Below are 20,900 nucleotides of genomic sequence, written 5' to 3'. Positions count from 1 at the left end.
TCACTCACTCAACGCAGATTGACTGAGCACCTGTTACGTGGGTGCTTTTCTGGATTTGGAGAGGAAAGAACTGAATGACAGACACTGTGAGAGTCTCAAACTGTGGAGAAGACAGACTTGAGCAAGAATAAGGGTAACGCTGTGAGGTGAGTACTCACAGGTGTGTTTAAGGTGCTTCGGGAACACAGAGGAAAGAGCAATTGCCACATCAGTATGGACGGGCCCAGAGTAGGCTTCAGACTAGATGGTACCATAATACTATCTTCCGTTAGTTGCTAACTGAACGCCTGTCATGTTCCAGGCTCTCTTCATATACTGTCATGTTTACTTCCCACAGTAACTTTCAGAGGTAGTCATTTATGTCCATTTTATAGAATTGAGGACCAGAAAGGTTAAGTTATTGTCTCAATGCCACACGGCTAGTGATGGTGCTAGAGTTCTAAATCCCAGATCTTCCTAACTCCACAGTGGATGGACTTTTCATTGTGTCCTGGTATTTGAAGAGTCTTGAAAGATGTGTAGGAATTTATCTGAGTGGAACAAGGGGATATAGAGCATCCAAGCAAAAGCATTTGTTATTCAAGATCTTGGGCATAAACTAAAATTATAAAACATAGCATATTTGCCTATCCATTGAGATGAAATCACATAGGGGTGTAATTACAACCATCTGACTGACTTCTATAGGGTCCTGTGCAAATCCCTTTGCCTGGTTTATTTATAATACTTTCTAACAGGCCCAAGTTCCTGGTAACATCTAAATTCTCTCCATACAGACACAGCATTTCTACTCTTCCATAAATGTTCTGTGTTTGTGTGGATGGGGGCGAGAGAGGGTGCAGGAACATTCTCTCGTGGGGGCTCCTGGTAACCTCTCTGTGGACTTGTTTTTTCTAGGTCTGTTTAAGTTAGTTTTCTAGACAAACTGCAAGCAGTTTGAGATCTGAGCCCACATCCTGTCTCTGGCACAGTCCTGGGGGTTACATGGATTCTCTAACACAGAATCATTAGCGCTGGAGTCTGGTTTCAGGTCAATAAAAGAAATCATAAAAGAAACAAAACAATCTAATACACTTTTCCCTACTCCCTCACCAAAATTCTACCCGTTGCCCAAATTACTCCTCTCCATGCACTTCCAGTTGGAATTACAGTAGTGTTTTGTTAACTTTTCCGCAAAGCTTGTAATAGATTGAATGGAGTCCAGTTGGCTTCAAGTGACTTCTAAACATCTGTTTTCCAGTGTAACTACAATCAGAAGGCGGATTCTCGCCGCATTTGTTTACAAGTCTGCATCCACACCACAGGGAGTGTGGGGCGCGGGGAGAGCGGGTCCAGGCTTCCCCGCCTTGGTTTCTGCGGTGCCTCGCACGTGCTAGGGACTCCGCGTTCGGTGACTCAATCCGGGAGGGCAGCGGCGGACGCAGAATTGAGGCTTATGGCCAAGCTCGGTCGACTTTAAACCCAAGCCCCCCCGCGGGTCCCGCCTTCCTGGACCGAAACCAGCGTGGGCAAAGCGGGCGGGGCGAACGCGGGCGGCGGGCGCGGGCACGCCGGGCGCCTGCGCGGTCCGCGGCCAGGTGGGCAGGTACCTGGGCGGGGCGCGCCGTGGTTGGCGGCGGCGGCGGGGCCGAGCACCCGGAAGGGCCAGCGACTCGGCCAGCGCAACAGGCGGCCGCTCGGGTGCTGGAACCGCGGCGGACTGGGCCCGCGTGCACTGGGCCCGCGATGGACAAGCTGAAGAAGGTGCTGAGCGGGCAGGACACCGAGGACCGGGGCGGCCTGTCCGAGGTGAGTGCGCCGCGGCGCCCCGCCCGCCCGCTCGGCCGTGCCCTCCCCGCCCCCCGGCTGCCCCGCCCCGGCCTTCGGGGAGGGTTCTTTGGGGGCTTTAGGGGGCGCCTGAGCCCACCGGGGCCCGCGGAATCGGGGTGACAACGGAGCCCCGCCCCCAGCTCCGCCGGCGTCAGTTGCTGGCTAGTGAGAAAGGCGAGCAGGACTTCGAGGATTTCTTGGAAAGCAGCTTTGCCCCGGCTCCTTCCTCCTCCCCTGCAGGGCTCAGAGGGGACCCCCGCGCTCCTGCAGCGCCAGGTGCCAGGGCCCAGATACTCTGCACCGGGCGGTCGGCGCCTGCTTACTTTTTTGTCCCGCAGCTTTTCAACCTTCCGCGCCCCATCCCCCCACAGAGGGAGGGCAGCGCTGGAGCAAAACCCAGAAACATCTGCGAGGGGGAGGGGCCGCCATCCCGGGCCATCGATCTGTTCCCGCAGGCCTGGGAAAGGGCCTTAGGGCCAGGCTAGGCAGGGGCCCCTGAGAGCCTGGCGGAGGGAGCCCCAGTGGGGAAGATCTCCTGTGCCGGGGACCTAGGTGATGGTTCCTGTTCTCTGCGCCCCGGTGCCCCGGGCAGAGTACCTGTCCAGTGTAGGTAGTGAGGTGTGACACTGCCACCCGACCTTGTGGGCACTGTTGCTGTAAACTCCACGAAAACCATGAACGCCTGTAAGGCAGGAACCTCGTCTTGTCTCTCTGTGCTCACACTGCCTGCACGTCGATTCTGTAGACAACCAGGACCTCATGGGGCCGCCTGCATGCTTGCTTGTTTTATTTGAAAGATTTGGTCTCGCTGAATCCTGGGCACTGGTAATGCCCTATGTTCTAGAGCCACACAGAATGTTTCCTGTTTCTAGTGCTTTCAGCTTTTGTTTTGTTTTGTTTTGTTTTGTTTTGTTTTTCCTTTGTGGATGACAAAATAACATTGCCCTTTACTCTTTGGTATAATCCATGGGCCTTATCTGTAAAATGAAGGTGGTAAACAAGATGATATGGCTTCTCTCAACTCGGAACCCAAGTTCTTCCTCTGTTAATCAGTGTCTCTTGTGGTTATCTCAGAATGCTTCTTTCATCCACTTTTGCGGTTGCTGATTTTATTCTGAGTTTTGTATGACACTGATAGTTCCACCCCCTCCATAAAAATCTCAGAACCATAAAACGTGGCTCTCTGAATCTTCACCTTGAAGCAGTAACACTGTAGACATGGAGTGTATGGGAATTGGGTTTAACTTCTTTTTTTGACATTTCAAAACAGCCTGTGGATTCTTATAATTCTGATGCTTTTATTAATTGGTCAAGGCTTAGGAGTAATTTCATGAGTTCCTTGTTTTTGATTTCTCGCTTCTTTTAGGAACTTAGGAGTCAAACCTCAGACTGGCCTAAGAAAGCTTAGATGGTGGACAGTCATGCTTATCTACAGCTTTATGCCCCATGGACTGTCAATAAGGTTTTAGAGCAGCTGGGGATCAGGAGGGAGATGTTTTCTCTTCCTGAGGACTCTGGGGGGAGGAGTGTTGACAGCGGGAATGATGCAGATATTATGATTTTAAAAAATCATCATGAAACAGTGGACAGACCCTCCAGAGTGAATGATGTAGTTCAGATCAAAAATGTAAATGCTGTTTGTTGTCACCTAAAATGCTTGTGTTGGATACAGTGACAAGCTTTAAAGTGCTGTAAGCTCAGGCATGCATTAAATCTATTTCAGAAAGACTAGGTGCTTCTCTCATTCTGAAACACTGCTGGCAGTTTCGTCTCCCTGAGTGCGAGTTTCCTGTTCACCTACGTCATCGTGTGACACTTCCTGAGTCCCCAACTCCCGGGAAACATTTTGTGTTTGCTGAGTTAATTTTCCGGGTCGTTTTGGCTTAGTTTTTACTGATGAGGTCAGGGCCTCCTTGACAATGTTGGCGCTGACTTGATTGCCTCACATTTCCCGTGGTTTGGAGGCTGGCAAAGTGGGAGGATTCTGGTCAAATTTCTGTTTTGTGTGGTAAGTTGGACTAGGGGACCTTAAGGTCTCTTCACATTCAAGTATAAAAGCGGTCAGAGGTCACTGGACGTGAGTGCTTTGAAAAAAATTGTTCTTTTAATGTGAAGAATAAAAGTATGACTAGTTCTGTTTCCCTAAATAGGAAACTAGGGAGTTATAAAAGTTGCTTGGTAATGTCCAGTCACAGATAGCCTCGCGATGAGGTTTCTAATTGATACCTCGTCTTCATACATCCGCCTTCAATCTTCAGTTTCTACGAGCTTCTTTCTGAAAGTATAGGCTTTATGTTGCCTCTCCAGGCTCCCAGCCGGGGGCACGGAAGGTCTGAATGGGACCTGGATGGAAAGCGCAGGAATGAGGCAGTATTGCGTTCTCACTTTCTTCTGCTTATGCCAACCCTGTTTCCCCGAACAGTTCTTAGCTTTTCTTCTTTTGGGCAAGAGCCCCTCTTCTCTCCACATCCCACCGTCAAAGGGACCTTTGTGCAAACCTGCCGGTCAGACAGCTTGTGAGCTGTTTGCCTGCAGATGCTGGCAAGGTGCGATTTCAGCTACTCGAATTTCTGAAAAGTGCGCTAGCAGCTTCCAGAAACCATGAATTTAGGGAGACCTTTTTACATCAGACGGAGTTGATTTTCACAAATTGGCAAAAAGAGGTCTTTAGCTTTCACCTGGGTCCAGTTCGAAGTGGTGCAGCAGCTCCCTCTTGCCTGTGACCAAGCATGGGTGTGAAAGAACTGACAGCCACCTGGAGTGGAAAAGCACAATGATGAACAGTTACAGCTCCTCTCCCCCGTTTTGGCAAATAGGGTGACATTTGGATGGAGGTCAGCTTGAGAGATGTGCAGAGCCAACATGTCACTTTCCTTTCTGAGGGTAGAAACCGGGACTGCTTCCTGTTGCCAGCGATCTTGATTTTTATAAGGGCCGGCATCTCACCATCCTATTGAGATTATTTTGTCTCTAAAGGCCAAAGCCATTATCAGATTGATACTTAACCTTATGGCTTATTGTCTTTTAAAAAAGGTTGAATCTTTTAAAATATCTCTATTGATACCAAGTTAATGCTCAGGCCAGGAATCCCATCCAGTCCGGGTACCACACTTTTCTCCCTCCGTGCAGCTCCATTTTTTTTTTTTTCCTTCCTTGGCCAAGGTAAGATCTTTGGTGCTTGTGTGGGTAGGAGGAGTGATGGCTTTTGATTTTCTCCTATCCTTGATGGGAGGTGGAACAGGTTGGTCAGAAGGGGTCTAACCCAATTGTCTGGGGTGCCTGATAACAGAGCATCACATGGCTCGCTTGGGAGGAGAGGTTTTCCCAGCGTGGAGTCAGGTGGCCCCTTTGTCCGCTCCCCCTGTCTGTCACCATCCCTGAGCACGCTGTTCTGTGCAGGGTCATATTTGCCACATGTTTCTGCAAGCGCTGTGTGTGTATGTTTGCGGGGTGGTGGGCGGCTTGCAGTGTCATGAGCCTGCTTTCAGTACGTGTGAGCATGTGGGGCAGGGGGAGAACCCCTTTTCGTAATCTGCCCCAAATACCTTTCTCCTGCGTAGGGAGGAAGCCACTCTGTAGCAAAGCCTGCCACGCCTAGGGGAGCCCTGGTCCTGCCCTCCCAGCTTCTGGTTTGGCAGGAATTTTGGAGACAGGGTTGAGAACTGGCCCCTGGGCTGGGAGCCTTCAAGGCTAGGGGAGTTGCTGGTCTAGGGACCTGGCAGCCTCTGCCGCCTCTGCCACCACTGCCTTCCTCCATCAGCTGGGGGGAAATGTGGTAAAACTGTGACTGGTGGCCTTCTGAGCCCTGGGGGCCCTGCCACGGCTGGGAGGAGGAAAGACCTTTGGTCTCACTGGCAGCTGCCTTTGCCCAGCTTGGAGCAGCTGTGGCCACTGCATCAGGTGGCCAGACGAGGAAGGTCTCTGGTGCAGACACTTGACTATCACCTTTGATGCGGGGAAAAAAACCCTTGGGAGCTACTCACAGTCTCTCTTTTTTAGCAGCATTTTTCTAGAAATCTTGGCCTTTGAGCTTCCCATTGGGAGGGATTAATCTTGGTGGCAGAGAGGAGTGAGGAGGGCGTCATTAATTGACTAGGAGCCGTCTCACACGTGGGTGACTTGGCTGATGCCAGCACCAGGAGTGAGTAGATTCAGGTGGGTCCTGATCAGGACAAGAGCCTGTGCCCCGCTGGGTCTCAGAAAGGCTGGCAGGAGCAGCATGCGCTGAAGCTTGGCTGGTTGAATTAGGAGACGATGCGATGCCCAGTGGACCCAACTGCCCTTGTCCCCATTTCCCGGCAGTTACACCTTTCCAGTTGTGGCCCTCGTCCCGCTGGGGCTGCTGTAAGGGCCTAGGCGACTCTGGGGTCTGCCGTCATGCCTTCCTGTTTGTGAATTGCGTCGTGCTTGAAGCAGAGCGTTTCCACCTCTGGACGTGTCCAGCCGGTAACCTCTCATTTGCTGCTCGAGAGGAGACTCCTGGGTGGATGAGGACCTGGATTCACTGACTCAGGAGGAGTTTTGTAGCTCTGAGCAAGTAGGAATCTGTGTTCCTGCCTTCCTCAGTCTAAAGGCCAAATTTAATTACGTGCATCTTTTGTTTTGGTGATTAAATATGTGTATACATGTATGTAATCCGTTTTTAAAAATTTTTAGGTTGTGGAGGCAACGTCATTAAGCTCGGGTACCAGAATAAAAGGCTTTGTTGCCTGTTTTGCTGCAGGAATTCTCTGCTCGCTGTTGGTAAGACTACCCTCCCCTCCTCTGTCTTTTCCTCCTGCCTTCCTTCCTTCTCTCTTTCCATTTTCATCCACCTCCGTTTCTCGTTTGCTCTTCACTGAAATGCATGCAGGAGAGGAGGGAGGTAGGGGAGGGAGAGGGAGGTAGGGGAGGCAGAGGGGATGCTCGGGAGGGTGGGACAGGGGGACAGGTTCCTTTGTGTGCTCCTGGTTCCTCACGTGCAAACACCCTGTGCCGTGTCTTCCAGGGAACTTTCCTCCTCTGGGTGCCGAGGAAGGGACTGTACCTCTTCGCAGTGTTTTATACCTTTGGTAACATCGCATCTATTGGGAGGTAACGGTTTTTTTTAATCTAACTTGAGCCAGTTATTAGATGGGAAAATGGATGTGGGTTGTGTTTGGAAGGTGGTGAAGGAGGATACTTCAGTAGCTTCAAGGATTTGGAGAAGAAAGAGGTAGTTAAAATACATCACTTCCATATCCTTTCACTTCAACATATTTTTATATCTTAGTTTATCTTTGAAACCCCAGGAGAAAGCAGGGACTGTCCTACCATTGTGACTTTATATGGCGCAGAGCGTAGGTTTGAACACTGCCTTCCCCATTGCTCGGTCTTACTGCTGTTCCTCACCGGTTGACCCACGTGCTCTGAGGATTCGAGGACAAGTGGGGTTTGGTTCCTGCTGTGATGGAACTCTGGTTGGCCAGGCAGACAGATGTATAAACCAATAACATAAGAGGATATGGAGAGAGTGGTGCCTCAGGGAGGGGCAGGTGACCTGACCTGACCTGACCTGGGGAGCCGGGAGGGCTTCCCGGAGCAGGTGATAACCTGAGCTGCTCTTAGCTCTGGCCTCTTATCACTGCTTATCTGAACGACTGCAGGGGTCCTCTCCTGGGCTTCTCTGCCTCCTTTTTTTTGGCTCCTCTCTAGGCCATTTCCACAGAGCTGTGGCGCCATTCATTAACCCCCAGAGATGTTCCCCGGTCCCTCCGTGTGGGTGAAGTCCAAACCCCTCAGTGTGTGTACAGGACAGGCCCTTCGAGGTCTGGCTTTAGCCAGTCGTCCTCCCCAGCCAGGCTGCACTTGCGTTTCCCCAGACGTCTTTGTGCCTTTGCTTGGGCTGTTTTCTCTGCCTGGAGTGCTGGCCTGTCTGCACCCCCATTTGGGGGGTACATGCTCATTTGTCAAGACCTGGCTCAGACGTCATCTCTTCTATGAAACTTCTCTTAATTACCTTTTCCCTCCAGAATCAATGACCTCCTTTATATGGGGACTGCACATCCCATATGTATATAAAATACATCTATATTATGTGACAGCACAGATAGCATTTCATTACTCTGACTTGTTACAAGTCCGTGACCCACTTGACAAGGGTTGTACCTCTGTCTTTCTTGTCCTTAACTGTCCCCAAACCTGGGTCTTTTTCTGGCTGGAAATGTTAACCAAATGACTGAGTGCATGACACTGGCCACCTTCTTAAAGCTTACTTTCTTGAGTCTTGTGATAGAATGCTGGCCTTTGGAGATGTCTTTCTTATCTAGCCTCTAAAGCTCTCTCGATTGCTAACTTTTAGGGAGTTTTGCTTTGGGCAGACAGCGTAGGTTACAATGTAGGGTCTCAACTGAGCATAACTAGTTGGGTGTGCTGGTTAGTTCCAAAGAACTATTTAGCAAATCCTAGTGGGACTGACCCTTGGCAGCATTGCCCAGGGAAATAGCAAAGGGAACGAATTGTTATTTCCAGGGTGTGTCCAGGGCATTGTGGCATTACCTGTAATCTTTTATATTTTTGTATGTTTGCTGCATTTAATTTTTAAGGCCAGCCTCGGCCAGTGCTTCTTGTTCAATTTAGGCTAAAGAGGGCACTCAGCTCGAACACTTGACCCGAGAGTGTAGCCTTGAATTCAGATGGAAACTTAATGGCACTTCAAAGAGAGGTAGACGTATTTTTAAAATTTTTATTTTTTTGAGCACTCAGCAGCTAATGTCATCTACTGGTTGGCTTGTATTAAACACTGACTGTCCCCTGCTACCCCTGGGGTGATGCCACACGGGGCATTTCCATCAGGAGTCGGGGAGCAAGACATACAGCTGGTCCTGGCATGTAATGCATCAGGCCTGAGTGTCTGCTTCATTTCTGTTACTCTTTCTCACTATCCACCTCTGGGTCCATTCCTCCAGGAGGCATACTGGGGCTGTCTTTCAGAGCTTTGGGATCTGGTAGATGTGGGCGTGCATGCCAGCTTTTTAAGTGCCTAGCTGTGTGATCTTGGATAAGTAAATTAACCTTTCTGAGCATCATTTTCTCAGCTCTAAAATAAGTGTAGTAATAGCAGCGTTGTCGAGGGGATGAAATGAGGTCTTGTATGCGGTGTCTAGCATTTAGCAGATGTTCCGCAAACCACAGGTGGTGGTACTGTCATCAGAATTAGTCTCTGGAGATTTGAAAGAAAATGAAATGCTCTAACATAACCAACCTGAGCCTGTAAGATGATGTGGTTTTTCTTTTTTCTTGCCTGAGTCTTTTTTGTTTGTTTGTCTGTCTCCCTGGGTGGGTTGTTAAGGAGGCTGGGTAGTGCCTGGAGGAGGGGCTCCTCTAACCCAGTGGTCATGAACGTGGTTCCTGAGCCAGACCTACATGCGTCTGCAGCCTTGCTTTGCTGCTGTCTAGTTGGGTGGCCTTGGATCAGTAGCTAGGCCTTCTGGACTTCAGTTTCTTCATCTGCAAAATCATTATGATAACTATTACTATGATCGGCTTCATGAGTTGTTGGTAGATTAACTGAGAATAAGGCACAGAAAGCTCTTAAGCGCATTTCCTAGCCCAGTAAAAGGTTTTTATTTATTTACTTATTTTTGGGGGGGAGAGGTAATTAGATTTATTTCTTTATGTGCTTATTTTTAATGGAGGTACCGGGGATTGAACCCAGGACCTTGTGCATGCCAAGCACGCACTCTACCACTGAGCTGTAGTCTCCCCACTAGCCAGAGCTTTATAAGTGTCGGCTACTGTTACTGCTATTCTTGCCACAGGTGAGTTAGGGGAGGCGATGGGGAGTCTCTGGTCTGAGCGGCTTGTGTGTGTTTGCCTCTCAGCACTGTCTTCCTCATGGGACCCATGAAACAGCTGAAGCGAATGTTCGAGCCTACGCGTCTGATTGCAACCATCCTGGTGCTGGTAAGGTCTGCCTTTGGCTGGGATTTCTAAAGGAGTTTTTGTTGCTGTTGTTTGGAATTTTTTTCCTCTTAAACCTGAAGACTTCTCCCCTTTTCCCATTCGTCTTGACTGACTACCCGATGCCTATAACCACGGTGGCAGAAGGGAGCATTCTTCATGCAATAATCTTTCCTCTCTTCCCCTGACTTGTGTTTCAGTTGGTGTTAAGTTACTGCCAGTTCTAAAGCACCTCCAGAGGTATTGCCTGTCAGATTAGCCAAACTCATGGTAATATGAGGTTCAGACACCCTCCTGGTGGTCGGTGAAACCACATACAAGCAGAGCTCAGAGGGAGTAACTCAAAGCACAGGGTTCTCTGTTGAGTGGGTGTCCAGGCTCCTAGGTTGGGCTCTGTCTCCCCTTACCGTTGTCCGACTTTGGAATCCTGTTTGTTTTCACCAGTTTTCCTGAAGTGAGTCTGGTCTCCTCATGGCCCCGCACCCCTGTTCCCTGTTCTCACAACCATGTCCTCAGTCTTGTCCTGTCCTTCTGTCCTATTAACCCAGAATGCCTCTCCCTACTTTGGACCATTTCCTTCCCCGTGACCATCACATCTTTGCAGACCACATTCTCTGGACTTCTGTTATAATTTTCAGTATTGCAATGTCCAGAACTTGATCAGCATCCTTTTATTTTTAGTTTCATTTGTGTACATCTCATTTGTTCAAATAGGTAAGTTCTCTAAGGCCATGACCACATTTGCTACTATTTTGTGACCTTTCAGAGCATTGGGTGCAGTGCTGGGCACAGGGGAAATATTTGGGTTCTACTTATTGTATAATTACTGATACAGCAGGTTGGAGATGACAGGCTTGACTGACAGCTGGAGTACTAATTGTACTCGGCCAGGACACGGAGATGGCCCTGGGTGGAGATGGCCTGGGAAAGTCTCTTGCAGAAAGAACTTTCTAAGAAAGGACTCGGGGGAAGTGTTAGGTGACATGTAAACAAATAACTGGCTGTGAGGTTGACATCCCATGTTAATCTTTGTCCTCACATGCTGTTTCTACTTTAGACCCTAGTGTTTGGCAGGAGTGAAGATGAAGAGGTGTGTGTTAAACCTACTTTTAGTACATTTGAATGAAAAGATGGTTGGATGAATGGATGGACCAGAAATGTACTTGTGTTTGCTAGGCAGAGATTTTGGGCAAATGTGAAAGTAGAAGAGGAGTCTCCTCTTTTTAATCTACATGACTTCTTATTGGCCAGTTTCATTTCATTGGGATTTGAACTCTTCTACCAAACATGGGTGCTCAGGTAGGTTTAAATGCTTTGAAATGAAGGATGCTTTTGGTTGCTCTGGTAACCACAGAATCTGGCGACTGCGGCTTGATAAGTATTACTTTGAGTTTGTCAAGGATGATGTCTTTACAGTTTTTTTTTCCTTCCCTCCATGTTGTCATTATTGTGTTAATTAAATAATACTTCCTTTCTCTCTCTAGCTGTGTTTTGCGCTCACCCTGTGTTCTGCCTTTTGGGTAAGTGTGTATTTTAGTTTTCCTTAACCTTTCCGGTTTGTGCCTCTTGTCATACACGTTCATGTGACCGTATCATTTTTCTCTCAGTGGCACAACAAGGGACTGGCTCTCATCTTCTGCATCTTGCAGTCTCTGGCCCTGACGTGGTAAGTAACCTTTCCAGCAGTCCCCTCCCACGTCCATCTCTGACTAATGCAGCTGAAGGAGGTAAAATCCCACTGGGTGTGCGTAGGAGGATTAGGAACGCGGAGGCTTATCAGTGTATGAATCCTTAATGATACAAGCCAAGTCACACTGCAGGGCAAGAGCCTGTTGACTCAGCCCACGACCAGTAGGTGGCGTTAGTGGTCCTGAGTGGTCGTGAGAGGCTGTTTTCTCGCTGTGGCATGTTTGCTGGGTTCATGGTCGACTTTGAGATGTTATAAATGTTATTAAATGTTATTCAGCCTCTCTGCGTCCGGCAAGGGCAAGGACAGTAAGTATCGTAGGGGCTGGTAAAAAAAAAGAAAGGCTTGTGAGTCAAACAGGCATTAAAGAGAAAGGAAGGTGATAAGAGAAACAATGAGTGTTACATTTGTGATGGGATGAATCATTTAACAGAAGGACAAAGAGTGAATCGTCAGCAGGAGATGAGGAACAGTGGCTGACGGAATGGAAAACCGCGCGGCTGTGGGCTGTAGCAGGGTCAGGGGCGTGTGGCCCAGGGGCCAGGCAGAGTGAAAGGACCACTCTCCAGTGGTCCTTTATTCAAAACCCTGGATAGGGCTGTAGGTTCATGGCCCTTTCAGACCTGCCTGACATCAGACTGAGGGGGTGGTGGCGTGTATGGAATCAGTGGCTTCTGGGACATTTCTGTAATATGTTCACAGTTTATCCAGGGATGCTGTCTGGCAGGACAGCTTCAGTAAAAATGTGCCTTGGTCTACTTTGGGAAGAAACGTTGGCTCCAATGCAAAGAAAGGGCTGAAAGTTTCAAAGCTTCCAAGGATCAAGTATAATCATATGTGATAGAAGTGCGTCTTGAGACCGCAAGCCCAGCACCCATCCTGCCCTTTAGTAATTTTGGACTTTTGAATAAATGTGCTTTCAAAGCGCATTTACTGTGTTCCAGTAGGTGAGCCCCTGTACGTGGTGAGTGTCAGATGCGGAGGAGAGTGATGGCCTGGTTTTAAGGTGATGTGCCTTTTGGGAGCAGGCACTGAAGGGGCCTGGTGTGATGGCTTATGTTAATATATTTTGGTTTTCTGCTGGGGACAGAAATTAGTTCCCACATACACATGCCTTTCTTGGCCTGTAGACTGGTGCTGAAGCCAGTTTTTAAAGGCTCAGTGTTCATATGGGCTCAGGCACATGGCCCTGTTCCTTCCAACATTGACCTGTTCCCACTGCGCGTGCGTTCTTGGGGCTGAGTGACTTCCAACCTGTCTGACACCCGTGCCTGGTCCTTTGCGGGGTGGCCACCTTCCTCCCCGTGTGGTTCCCTTCCAGGCGAGGGCGCAGAGCGAACCGGGGTGACCAAGGTACCTCTGGGCTTGGGATCTTGAAGAATCATACCTTGCTTATACTGTGCTCATCCACAGAGCAGTTGGTAGTGGGTATTGTTTCTTTTTGTTTTTTTTCCTGTTCTCTTTTCACTTTTTCAAAAGTTAAATGGCATGGAGCAGAACATCTATCCCAATCAGGTGGAAGTATTCTGCTGAGGATTTGTAAGATGTTAGAGGACAGCTGATCTGGGTTTTATTTGGTGTTCTTTCAGAACAGGGCTTCTAGGCCGTCTGGTTACCTGGAATCTGCTTGTTTTAGGAGACCCTGCTGGCTATTTGGCTAAAGCAGTAACCCTGTGAAGCTGAGGGGACAGGGTTGTCTCCACACGGGCCTTTTCTCCTCCTGCTTTGGCCACAGATGCCACTCCCTTCCCTGGTTATACACGTGGCCCAGCGGGTGTGCGCGCATGCGGGTGTGTGCGTGTGTGTGTGCGTGTGTGTGTGCACCCTCCACACCGAGGAGGGAGAGGGTCTGGATGCATCACAGGCACGCGCTCGTACAGCTCAGAAGCCCAGTCCCCTGTGTCATCTTCCACTCCCTTCATTTGATTTGATCTTTGTTTTGTTTGTTTTTCATTGTAGGTATAGCCTTTCCTACATACCGTTTGCAAGGTAAGACGGACGGCATTTGGACTCTAATGTCTGTCATTGGGGGATGATGCAATGTGTGCATGGGGCCTTGTAGTTGAGGGAGCCTTCAGAGCACACAGGCTGTTTTATCTTTAACTAAAATCCTCTGAGACGAATAGGCAGATGTTATACACCTGTTTGATTGATGAGTAAGCCAGGGGTCACCCCCCACCCCCACCCATCATACAGCCAGCGATGGGCATCGACCAGGTCCACCAGTTCCTGTTAAATACCTACTCTGTTCAGCGCACAACATCTGCTGTGATACACAGTACGTGTATGCTCACCGTTGTCCTTTTAACCTGCAGCTTTGGGGAGGTTTTCTTAAAGGTGCATATCACCTTCATAACACTGAGCAAGAGACGGAGGGGTCTGAGTTCATGCTTGTTTTCTTGCAGTACCCCACGGATGGGGACGTTTCAGAAAAGAGTTCATGAAGGGAGAGTAAGCAGGGCCAGGACTCCTGGGGACCAGGGTTTCCTAAGCAGCAGTGTGACCTCGGGCAACTCCCTGGACCCCTCCGGCCCGAGAGGACTCAGGAGAACTAGAGTGGAGTGGCCCCCTTCTCACTCTGAGGTTCCGACGCCCCAAACCTCCTTAAATTAGCACTTTCACTAGATCTTTGCCTCTGACTGTCCCCCTGGCACCATTTAATTTCCAGTCTTCTTTTTCATTACCTGCTGACTAAAAAGAGGCTTTTCCCTAACTGTGTGGCGGAGATGAGAAACGTACAAGAGCTGGGAAGGAGGAAGAGCAGGATTAGGTCTTAACCTTCCATGGCCGTTGCTGACGGTGATCGATCGGAAGATGCTGGGAAGCGACTGATAGATGAGAGGTTGACCAGCCCATCCCGTTAAAGGCGGCTGGGTGGCTTTTTCGAACAGGCTCCAGCTTTCCACATTTTTTTTTAACATATTATGTTATTGTGAGCAGCCATGAGAGATCTTTTTTGGCCATAAAACCCTTTCTTGTGCAGAGCGTCTGCTGGGACTTCATTGCAGAGCATATCTTAAGAAATGCAGTGCTAGAATTATCTCGCTAGTAAAACGCAGTGCCTGCTCATGCGAATTCTCTCCCTCGTGTGGCTGCAGCGTCCTTGGCCCAAGTGCAGCGGAGAACACAAGGAGCAGAGCCGGGCTGAGGAGCCCTGGTACGTGGCCAGGTGTGCTGGTGGAACGGAGATGCCGGCTTGAAGAGAATAGTGATTTGCCGAGCCCCTGCTCCTTCCTTGCACACTCTGACCTGAATTCCAAGGAGTTTATACAGCAGGTTAACTAGTTCTCAGTACCTAGAGAGAGCTCCCTGTGCTTGGGAACGCCTGCAAGATGTCCCTTAACAAGTTTCTGCTGTCTGCTTAGAGGAAGAACGGCCCTAGTGACCATTTGACTTAGTACTTCCAGTGGATTCTGCGATTCTGGTTGATATTAAAAAAATGCACAGTCCCGACTAATTTCTTGCTTTCTGGTCATCTGCGCTTCCTGTCTTTTCCTCTGATTGTCACCATAGCTATTAAATACCTACTCTGTTCAGTGCACTAATTCCCCAGCGGGTCTGTAGGTCCCCTTTTACAGATGAGGAATTTGAAACTCAAGTTAGACAAGGTACTTGCCCAGGATAAAACTACTAATAGATGTTGAAGCCGAGGTTTGATGCTGTGTAGATCTGACCCCCTAGTCTGGGTGCTTGCTGCCCTGCAGGGTGCTACCCTGGGTACCCAGGCAATAATCTAAAGGAAGGTCTTCACCACTTACAGGAGCCCTTGGGGTGCTGATCTCTCATTTATCTTTGTGTTTTTTTTCTTCCTAGGGATGCCGTGAAGAAGTGTTTTGCTGTGTGTCTAGCATAACACACAGCCAGGTTTGCAAAGCATTGGAAAGCAGGATGTGGATGGAAGCTGGCGGACCGGGTTGTAAATATCTTCAAAACCTCTGTCTCACAGACATGTGCCTTTTACCCCGCAGCGGTGCGTTGCTTGTGTTCTGAACATCTGAGGGTTGCTTTTGGGTGTGTTCCCAAGCCCAAATGTCTGTAGCACAATATGAGAGGTGGGTTTGGTATCTGACAGAGTCGAATCTTCCTCATGCGCCTTTGGACGGTGTCACTGAATTCTCATAAATAAAAACCTTGGTAAGCAGCAGCGGAGAAGCCTGGGCAGCCAGTGATTCCCAGGCAGGAGACGACTGGAGACGGCAGGGGTGCAGCAGCAAGGCAGAGTTTGGGGGTCAACAGGGACTTTGTAATTTTGTCCCTCAGCTTGGGGTCTGTCGCCCCTGCCCCACACTGGGGACACACTTCTACTCTGGTGTCTGGGGACAAGTGGTTCTGCCCTCCTGACAGCTGCACATGAGCCCATGAGAAGCGTGGCCACAGAGTGACGTGGAGAAGGGGCCCTTTTTGGTGATGTGTGTTGTTTTAAAATCTGAACCAGGCTCTCTCGCTTCTCTGATTCCACACTGACTCTGGAATGTATTTCCTCACACTTAGCGCACACTCTTTTTCTCTTGGGTTCCCCCGCTCCCCCTTCATATCTTTACCCTTGACCCCCTGGAATGAGACCGAGAGGGCACAAAGCCGCAGCAGAAAACACTGCTGCTTCCTTTTAGACACGAGTCGGCAGGAGGTAAAAAGCCTTGCTTCTCTCTGCTCTGTTTTTTTCTTCCCTATTTATAAATGCTTACTTTTAAACTGAGTTTACTTTCCATTCTCCCCTGGGATGGGGCCAGGGGAGAGTAGGTGGGGAGGCAGAGCCCCACTGTAGCACCAGCAGAAGGAGGCAGGCCTGCCCAGGGACCTTCAAACAGTCCCTGAGTTTGCACTGGAGCTGGTGCCAGAAACTGGGGGGCGCAGGGTGGCCTGTCCCAGCCTGATGCCTGGCCACATACAGAGTGCTTTCGTGTCCTGACTTTGTCTAGTCCTCGTAAGAGCCTTGTGACTAAGCCGGGATTGTTACCCCACTAGGTGGTCAAGGAGGTCAAGGCTCAAGAGATGTTACCAGATCCACCCAAGGCCACAGCCGATGGCAGAGCTGAGCCCTGAGCCCGGGTGCCCCAGCTTCAGTCTCTGTGCCCCAGTGTTTCCGGTGTGGCTCTGGTGGTACCTCCTGTAACTGTTTTCCCTGTTTTCATCGGCCAAGCCCGTGCCTTTTCTGGTCCCAATCCCTCTATGTCGTCACACCGTCTCCTGCCTGGTCTCCCTTCCTCCTGGACCTGTAGGATCCCCCTCATTCCTCTGTGTGCCCTTTTGCTCCTGACCATCAAAATGCCTTATCTTGATCGTCAGAGCTCCTGGCATTGCGGGACCTCCAAAGGAAGTCTGTTTGGGTTTGCTTTTCTATTCTTCACCCAGGTCTGGCCAGTCCACACTGGCTCTTGGTCTTGGAACCTGCAAACCAAAGGCAGTGGTCCACCGCTTGTCTCCTTGCTTGAGGCTGATCGCTGCCTTCTTTCTCCTGCTATAGCTGAGGCCGCAGACGGGCGAGGCTTTTCTTTCTGAGCTGAAGAGGTATGAACAGGCCTGATGGGGCCAGGGTGAGGAGCTGATGTTACTGGATCCTTTTCTAGGCTGTTGAGGGCATCCTGTCTTCTGCCGAGGCCCCTAACCTGCCTTCAGCCAGGAATGGAAAGTGCATGCTACCCTCTGGCTGGTGGGAGGCTCCTTCACACCCGAGGTGCCTCCAGGAGATAGCTCAGATCTCAGAAGGGCCTGGAGGAGGTCAGGAGTCTTTATCACTTCTTCTCTTTAGAGCCAGTGTGAGGCCAGCCTGGTCACTATGAGCTTCAACCAGCCTGGAGTGATACACCTAAAGGGCAGACCCCCCCCGGGCCCTTTTTAGAGGCTGGACTTGACTCTGTGGGACGTTGAGGTTGAGATGTCACTGGGCGTGTATAGTGTGGTGGCACATGTGGGCTCTGAAGTCAAACAGGTCTGGGTGTGAGTTGTGCTCAGTCGCATTCCAGTGTTGTGTTGAGCAAGCGACTTCACCTCTGATCCTCACATTGTCCATCTGTTTCACAGCAAGGAGGCTAAAAATTCCTGCTGGATCATCGCAGGACGTCAATGAGGAAAGTGTCAAGTGCTTAGCACAGGGCTCAGCATAGGTAGATGGTATCTTAGTAAAAGGTGGGCGTTATTATTTAATCCCAGGAATACCCAGTGGCCGTTGAAGGTGACAGGGTGACTGTCTGTGACCATTAATTTATTTAAGAAAATTTATTCGGTAGTATGTGTCTAGCATTGTAGACATTGCCAGGCATTATCTCACTGAATATTCCCAATCACTGTGGGGATTGGGGGGGAGCTAGTGGTCTTGTCTCTTATTATTAGAGAAGGAATAGCCTCAGAGGGCAAGGGGTCTACCAGATCTCACCAGTAGAGGGCGCCAGGTCTTGCATAAAAGCTGCTTTGCCCTAATTTTCAGGCCTGTGGCCAGTTTGCTCAGACAGCTCCAGTCCGGACATCCCGGCAGCTTGTGGATGATCCTGCCTTCCAGCATCTTCCAGGCTCCTAAGTTTTTCCTTCTGTCGCCTTATCCTTTGGTTGCTTTCCTCCTCGTTTTTGTTTGCTGGACTGGGGGAGGAGGAAATCCATTTCAAATCTGCTGAAAACTGTTACCAAGCAACAGCGCTGGTTACAAGTAACCTCATGGGTGAGCCGGGGAGTGGAGAGTTAGAGTTTTAGCCCCCGTGGCTGGTAGCGGTCTCTCTTCCCTGCTCCTCGTTCTGTCATCCTACGTTCCCTGCAGGGTGAAGGAGAGATCATTGTGTTTTGGAAGAAAGGGAACCCTTGAGGTGACTCTGTTGTAGACCTGCAGCTGGGCAGGAAGCACTGGCCTGAACACCCTGCCCTGGGCGTGCTGGTCCTGTGACCTCTGTTTTGGGAGCAGTGCTGTTCTCCAGACCTGGAGGGCTGGCTTCCAGTCCTCCTGGCCCTCTCTGCCTTCTCCCCGCCCTTCAGAGGCTGCTTGTTTGCATTGGGTCTTTTTACTAACTTGCTGCCTTCCGTGTTCTTCTGTCTCACTGTCTGAGAGGCCTCCCCTTTTGCTGGATGTGAACCAGAGGTTCCCCAGCTCCCCTGGGTGGCTGTGCCCGTGGCTACTGCTGCTGAGGCCTGACCTGAGGTTCCCTGTCTCAGTCCCCTAGACAGGCTGTCCTGTCCCTGGGGGAGGACCGAACAATCTCTCCGGCTGAGCGTTCTCACCAGGTTGGTTATCTCGGGGCTCGGAGCTTCTGTCAGTCACTCTTGGATGGTGACCAGGGGCTGTCTACTGAGCACCACCTTCCCCACTCCAGCCAGTGTGTGCTCAGAGAGCCAGAAATGAAATCATGAAATGCATCTAAATAAAATTGCCTTTGGATGCTTCTGCTAGAAAAGATAATTAAGAAGTGGGTCATACCTTTAATAAAAAGATGTGGGGGGCACTGGTTTGGCTGCTGCTGCTTTGGATAGTGCCTGAGAGTAGCAGGTGTCGCCACACGAGTGATGAGACGTGGTGGGGAGCAGAGCTGCAGCCCTGTGGCTGTGGATTCTTTTTTTCTGTGGGGCTACCTTCCCTTCTCTTTCCTCAGATAAGTCCTGATGTGTGTCTCCTGCAGGGCTACAGATACTTAAGAATTCACAACCTGTCCTTAAACTTCATTGTCAGCAAGTAAGCAACAACCACGAAAATGCGTGTTTAAGGTTTATAAGGCCATTTGGCTAGAAGACAGGCATAGTCCTTTTGATTTTAAAATCTATGATTTTGGGGGATAAGTTTTAAGATGTGTGGTAGTTTCCTTGCGGATAGCATTTTTAAGAAAGCTAACTGATCTTTGCCCGAGGTGCGATACAAATTTCTATCTGTGTAGCTCTTGGCAAGATTAACAAAAGAATTTACATTTAGAAGTAATTTAAAGATAAATTTGGGGGCAGTTTTTAATTGAAAAAGTTGAGGTTAAATCATATGACTTTAACGTGCCTCTTAATTCATCATTTTATGAAAATCTGAGCTCTTGAGGGTTTTTCACAGAATGAAGAGGAGAGTGCAGTTTACTTGCCCCCACTTCACTTGAGATCGGGCGTGTAGTCCCACTTTTCGGTTATTTCTGGTTCTACGCCGAACGCTCAGACGCCATTCCTAAGCCCCTGGTACACTTGAGCTTCACTGTTGTTGATGGCCCAGGTTTCTGTGCACGGCCTCACAGAGACTTGCAGAGCTTGTGAGCAGAGCCCAGGGACCGTCAGAGCATTTGTTAATGTGATTTGGCCAAATAGCATTACATCCTTCTTAGCGGGAGCTGATGAACTGACAGCGGGCCTGGAAATGTACAAAAAACTCTCTCTAGACAGGGTGAGCGGAAACCAGGGAAAAGTGAGTTCACTAGACAGGAGGCGCATGGCTGTTTGAAGAGAAAGGCCACCCCACAGCATCGTGATAAAGAATCACTACTGATGTGTATATTCGCAACAGAGTCACCACGTTTAATAAGCAGCACCAAAAAATAGACACAGCATGGACAGAAGCTCCCTGAAGCAACTGGCTGCCTGGACTTAATACCCTTGTGGGTGCTTGGGAGGTGTCCTTGGAGACCAGATTGGGACTAGTGTCTGGGCAGAACGCTGCTGTCCGCCTGTTAAACTTCCTTACTGCAGGAGGAAGCGATGAGCCTTATTCTAAATAAGGATGAACTTTGTACTGGTCGTGAAGGAGAACCACGGTTTACATGCAGTTTTGTGGTCTTGCTGCTATGAAAAGTGTTTGCGTTGCTTTTTCCAGTGTATTTGCTTGACTTAGCCACTTTGAACAACGAAGGGAAAAAGTTAAAAGCCTCTGAACTCTGACCTCTCACAGCTCTTGTACATTCTCATTGTGAAGTTGAGGGTAAGGGTGTTCAGAAGCCCATGGGGGTTTTAAATGCCTTCAGAACATTGTGCCTGTTCTCGTAGGATGAGCTTTTAAAACACTTTGTTAAAACATGAACCAATTTTTGTAATCGTATACTCAGCTGATTTTGGATGCTGCTGATGGCGTAACTGAATTTTTATAGCCCAAAATATATTCTCGTGTATTGCTTTTCCTCCCTTGAGACGCTGTTTCATACAACGAAGGTTGTTTTCTTTTTGCTAACTGATTTCGAAGAGAAAGAATTACTGATAAGTAAACTTTTTTCCCCAAAATATCATAAAACAATTATTTTTCCTTTCCAATAAATGATAGCATTATGATCTTTAATAAATCTAGTGTTGCCTTTTATTCGTGTTTGTTTTTCCGGGAGTCACTGGGCCGAATGAAGATTGTATGACTGTGAGAAAAGACCGTGTCTTTAATATGAATCCTTAAAATGGTAGCGCACATCGTAGGCACTGAAAGATGTTTTTTGAGGTAAATTGACGTGTTGTCCTCTTTCAAATGACTTAGGGATAAACGCAGGTCTAAGGACAGTTTTTAAGGTTTTTGAAAGGTAAGACATTTTAAGTATTGGGGATATTCTCACACACTTAG

The 20,900-nt window shown here is 49.1% G+C and overlaps 1 protein-coding gene across 1 annotated transcript; it reads left to right on the top strand.

Annotated features, from left to right (window-relative positions):
* Positions 1-1,593: 1,593 nt before the first annotated feature.
* Positions 1,594-20,633, top strand: SFT2D2 (SFT2 domain containing 2). The gene is made up of 8 exons (XM_032463787.1): positions 1,594-1,788; positions 6,466-6,552; positions 6,797-6,882; positions 9,651-9,732; positions 11,214-11,249; positions 11,337-11,395; positions 13,376-13,405; positions 15,230-20,633. Exons 1-8 carry the CDS (start codon positions 1,726-1,728, stop codon positions 15,267-15,269), a joined length of 483 nt encoding a protein of 160 aa, XP_032319678.1. The 5' UTR covers positions 1,594-1,725; the 3' UTR covers positions 15,270-20,633.
* Positions 20,634-20,900: the final 267 nt, after the last annotated feature.

This window comes from Camelus ferus, chromosome 21 (assembly GCF_009834535.1).
Source record: "Camelus ferus isolate YT-003-E chromosome 21, BCGSAC_Cfer_1.0, whole genome shotgun sequence".
Lineage (NCBI taxonomy): Eukaryota > Metazoa > Chordata > Mammalia > Artiodactyla > Camelidae > Camelus > Camelus ferus.
Note: the sequence above shows the minus strand (reverse complement) of the source record. Positions and strands in the feature narration are given on the sequence as shown.

What these genes read in the sequence shown, in the direction of transcription:
- SFT2D2 (XM_032463787.1), top strand. Translation starts at nt 1,726, where the DNA reads ATGGACAAGCTGAAGAAGGTGCTGAGCGGGCAGGACACCGAGGACCGG. An exon ending in CAGTCTCTGGCCCTGACGTG is followed by an intron (nt 11,396 to 13,375) that starts GTAAGTAACCTT and finishes TTTTCATTGTAG; the next exon opens with GTATAGCCTTTCCTACATAC. An exon ending in TCCTACATACCGTTTGCAAG is followed by an intron (nt 13,406 to 15,229) that starts GTAAGACGGACG and finishes TTTTCTTCCTAG; the next exon opens with GGATGCCGTGAAGAAGTGTT.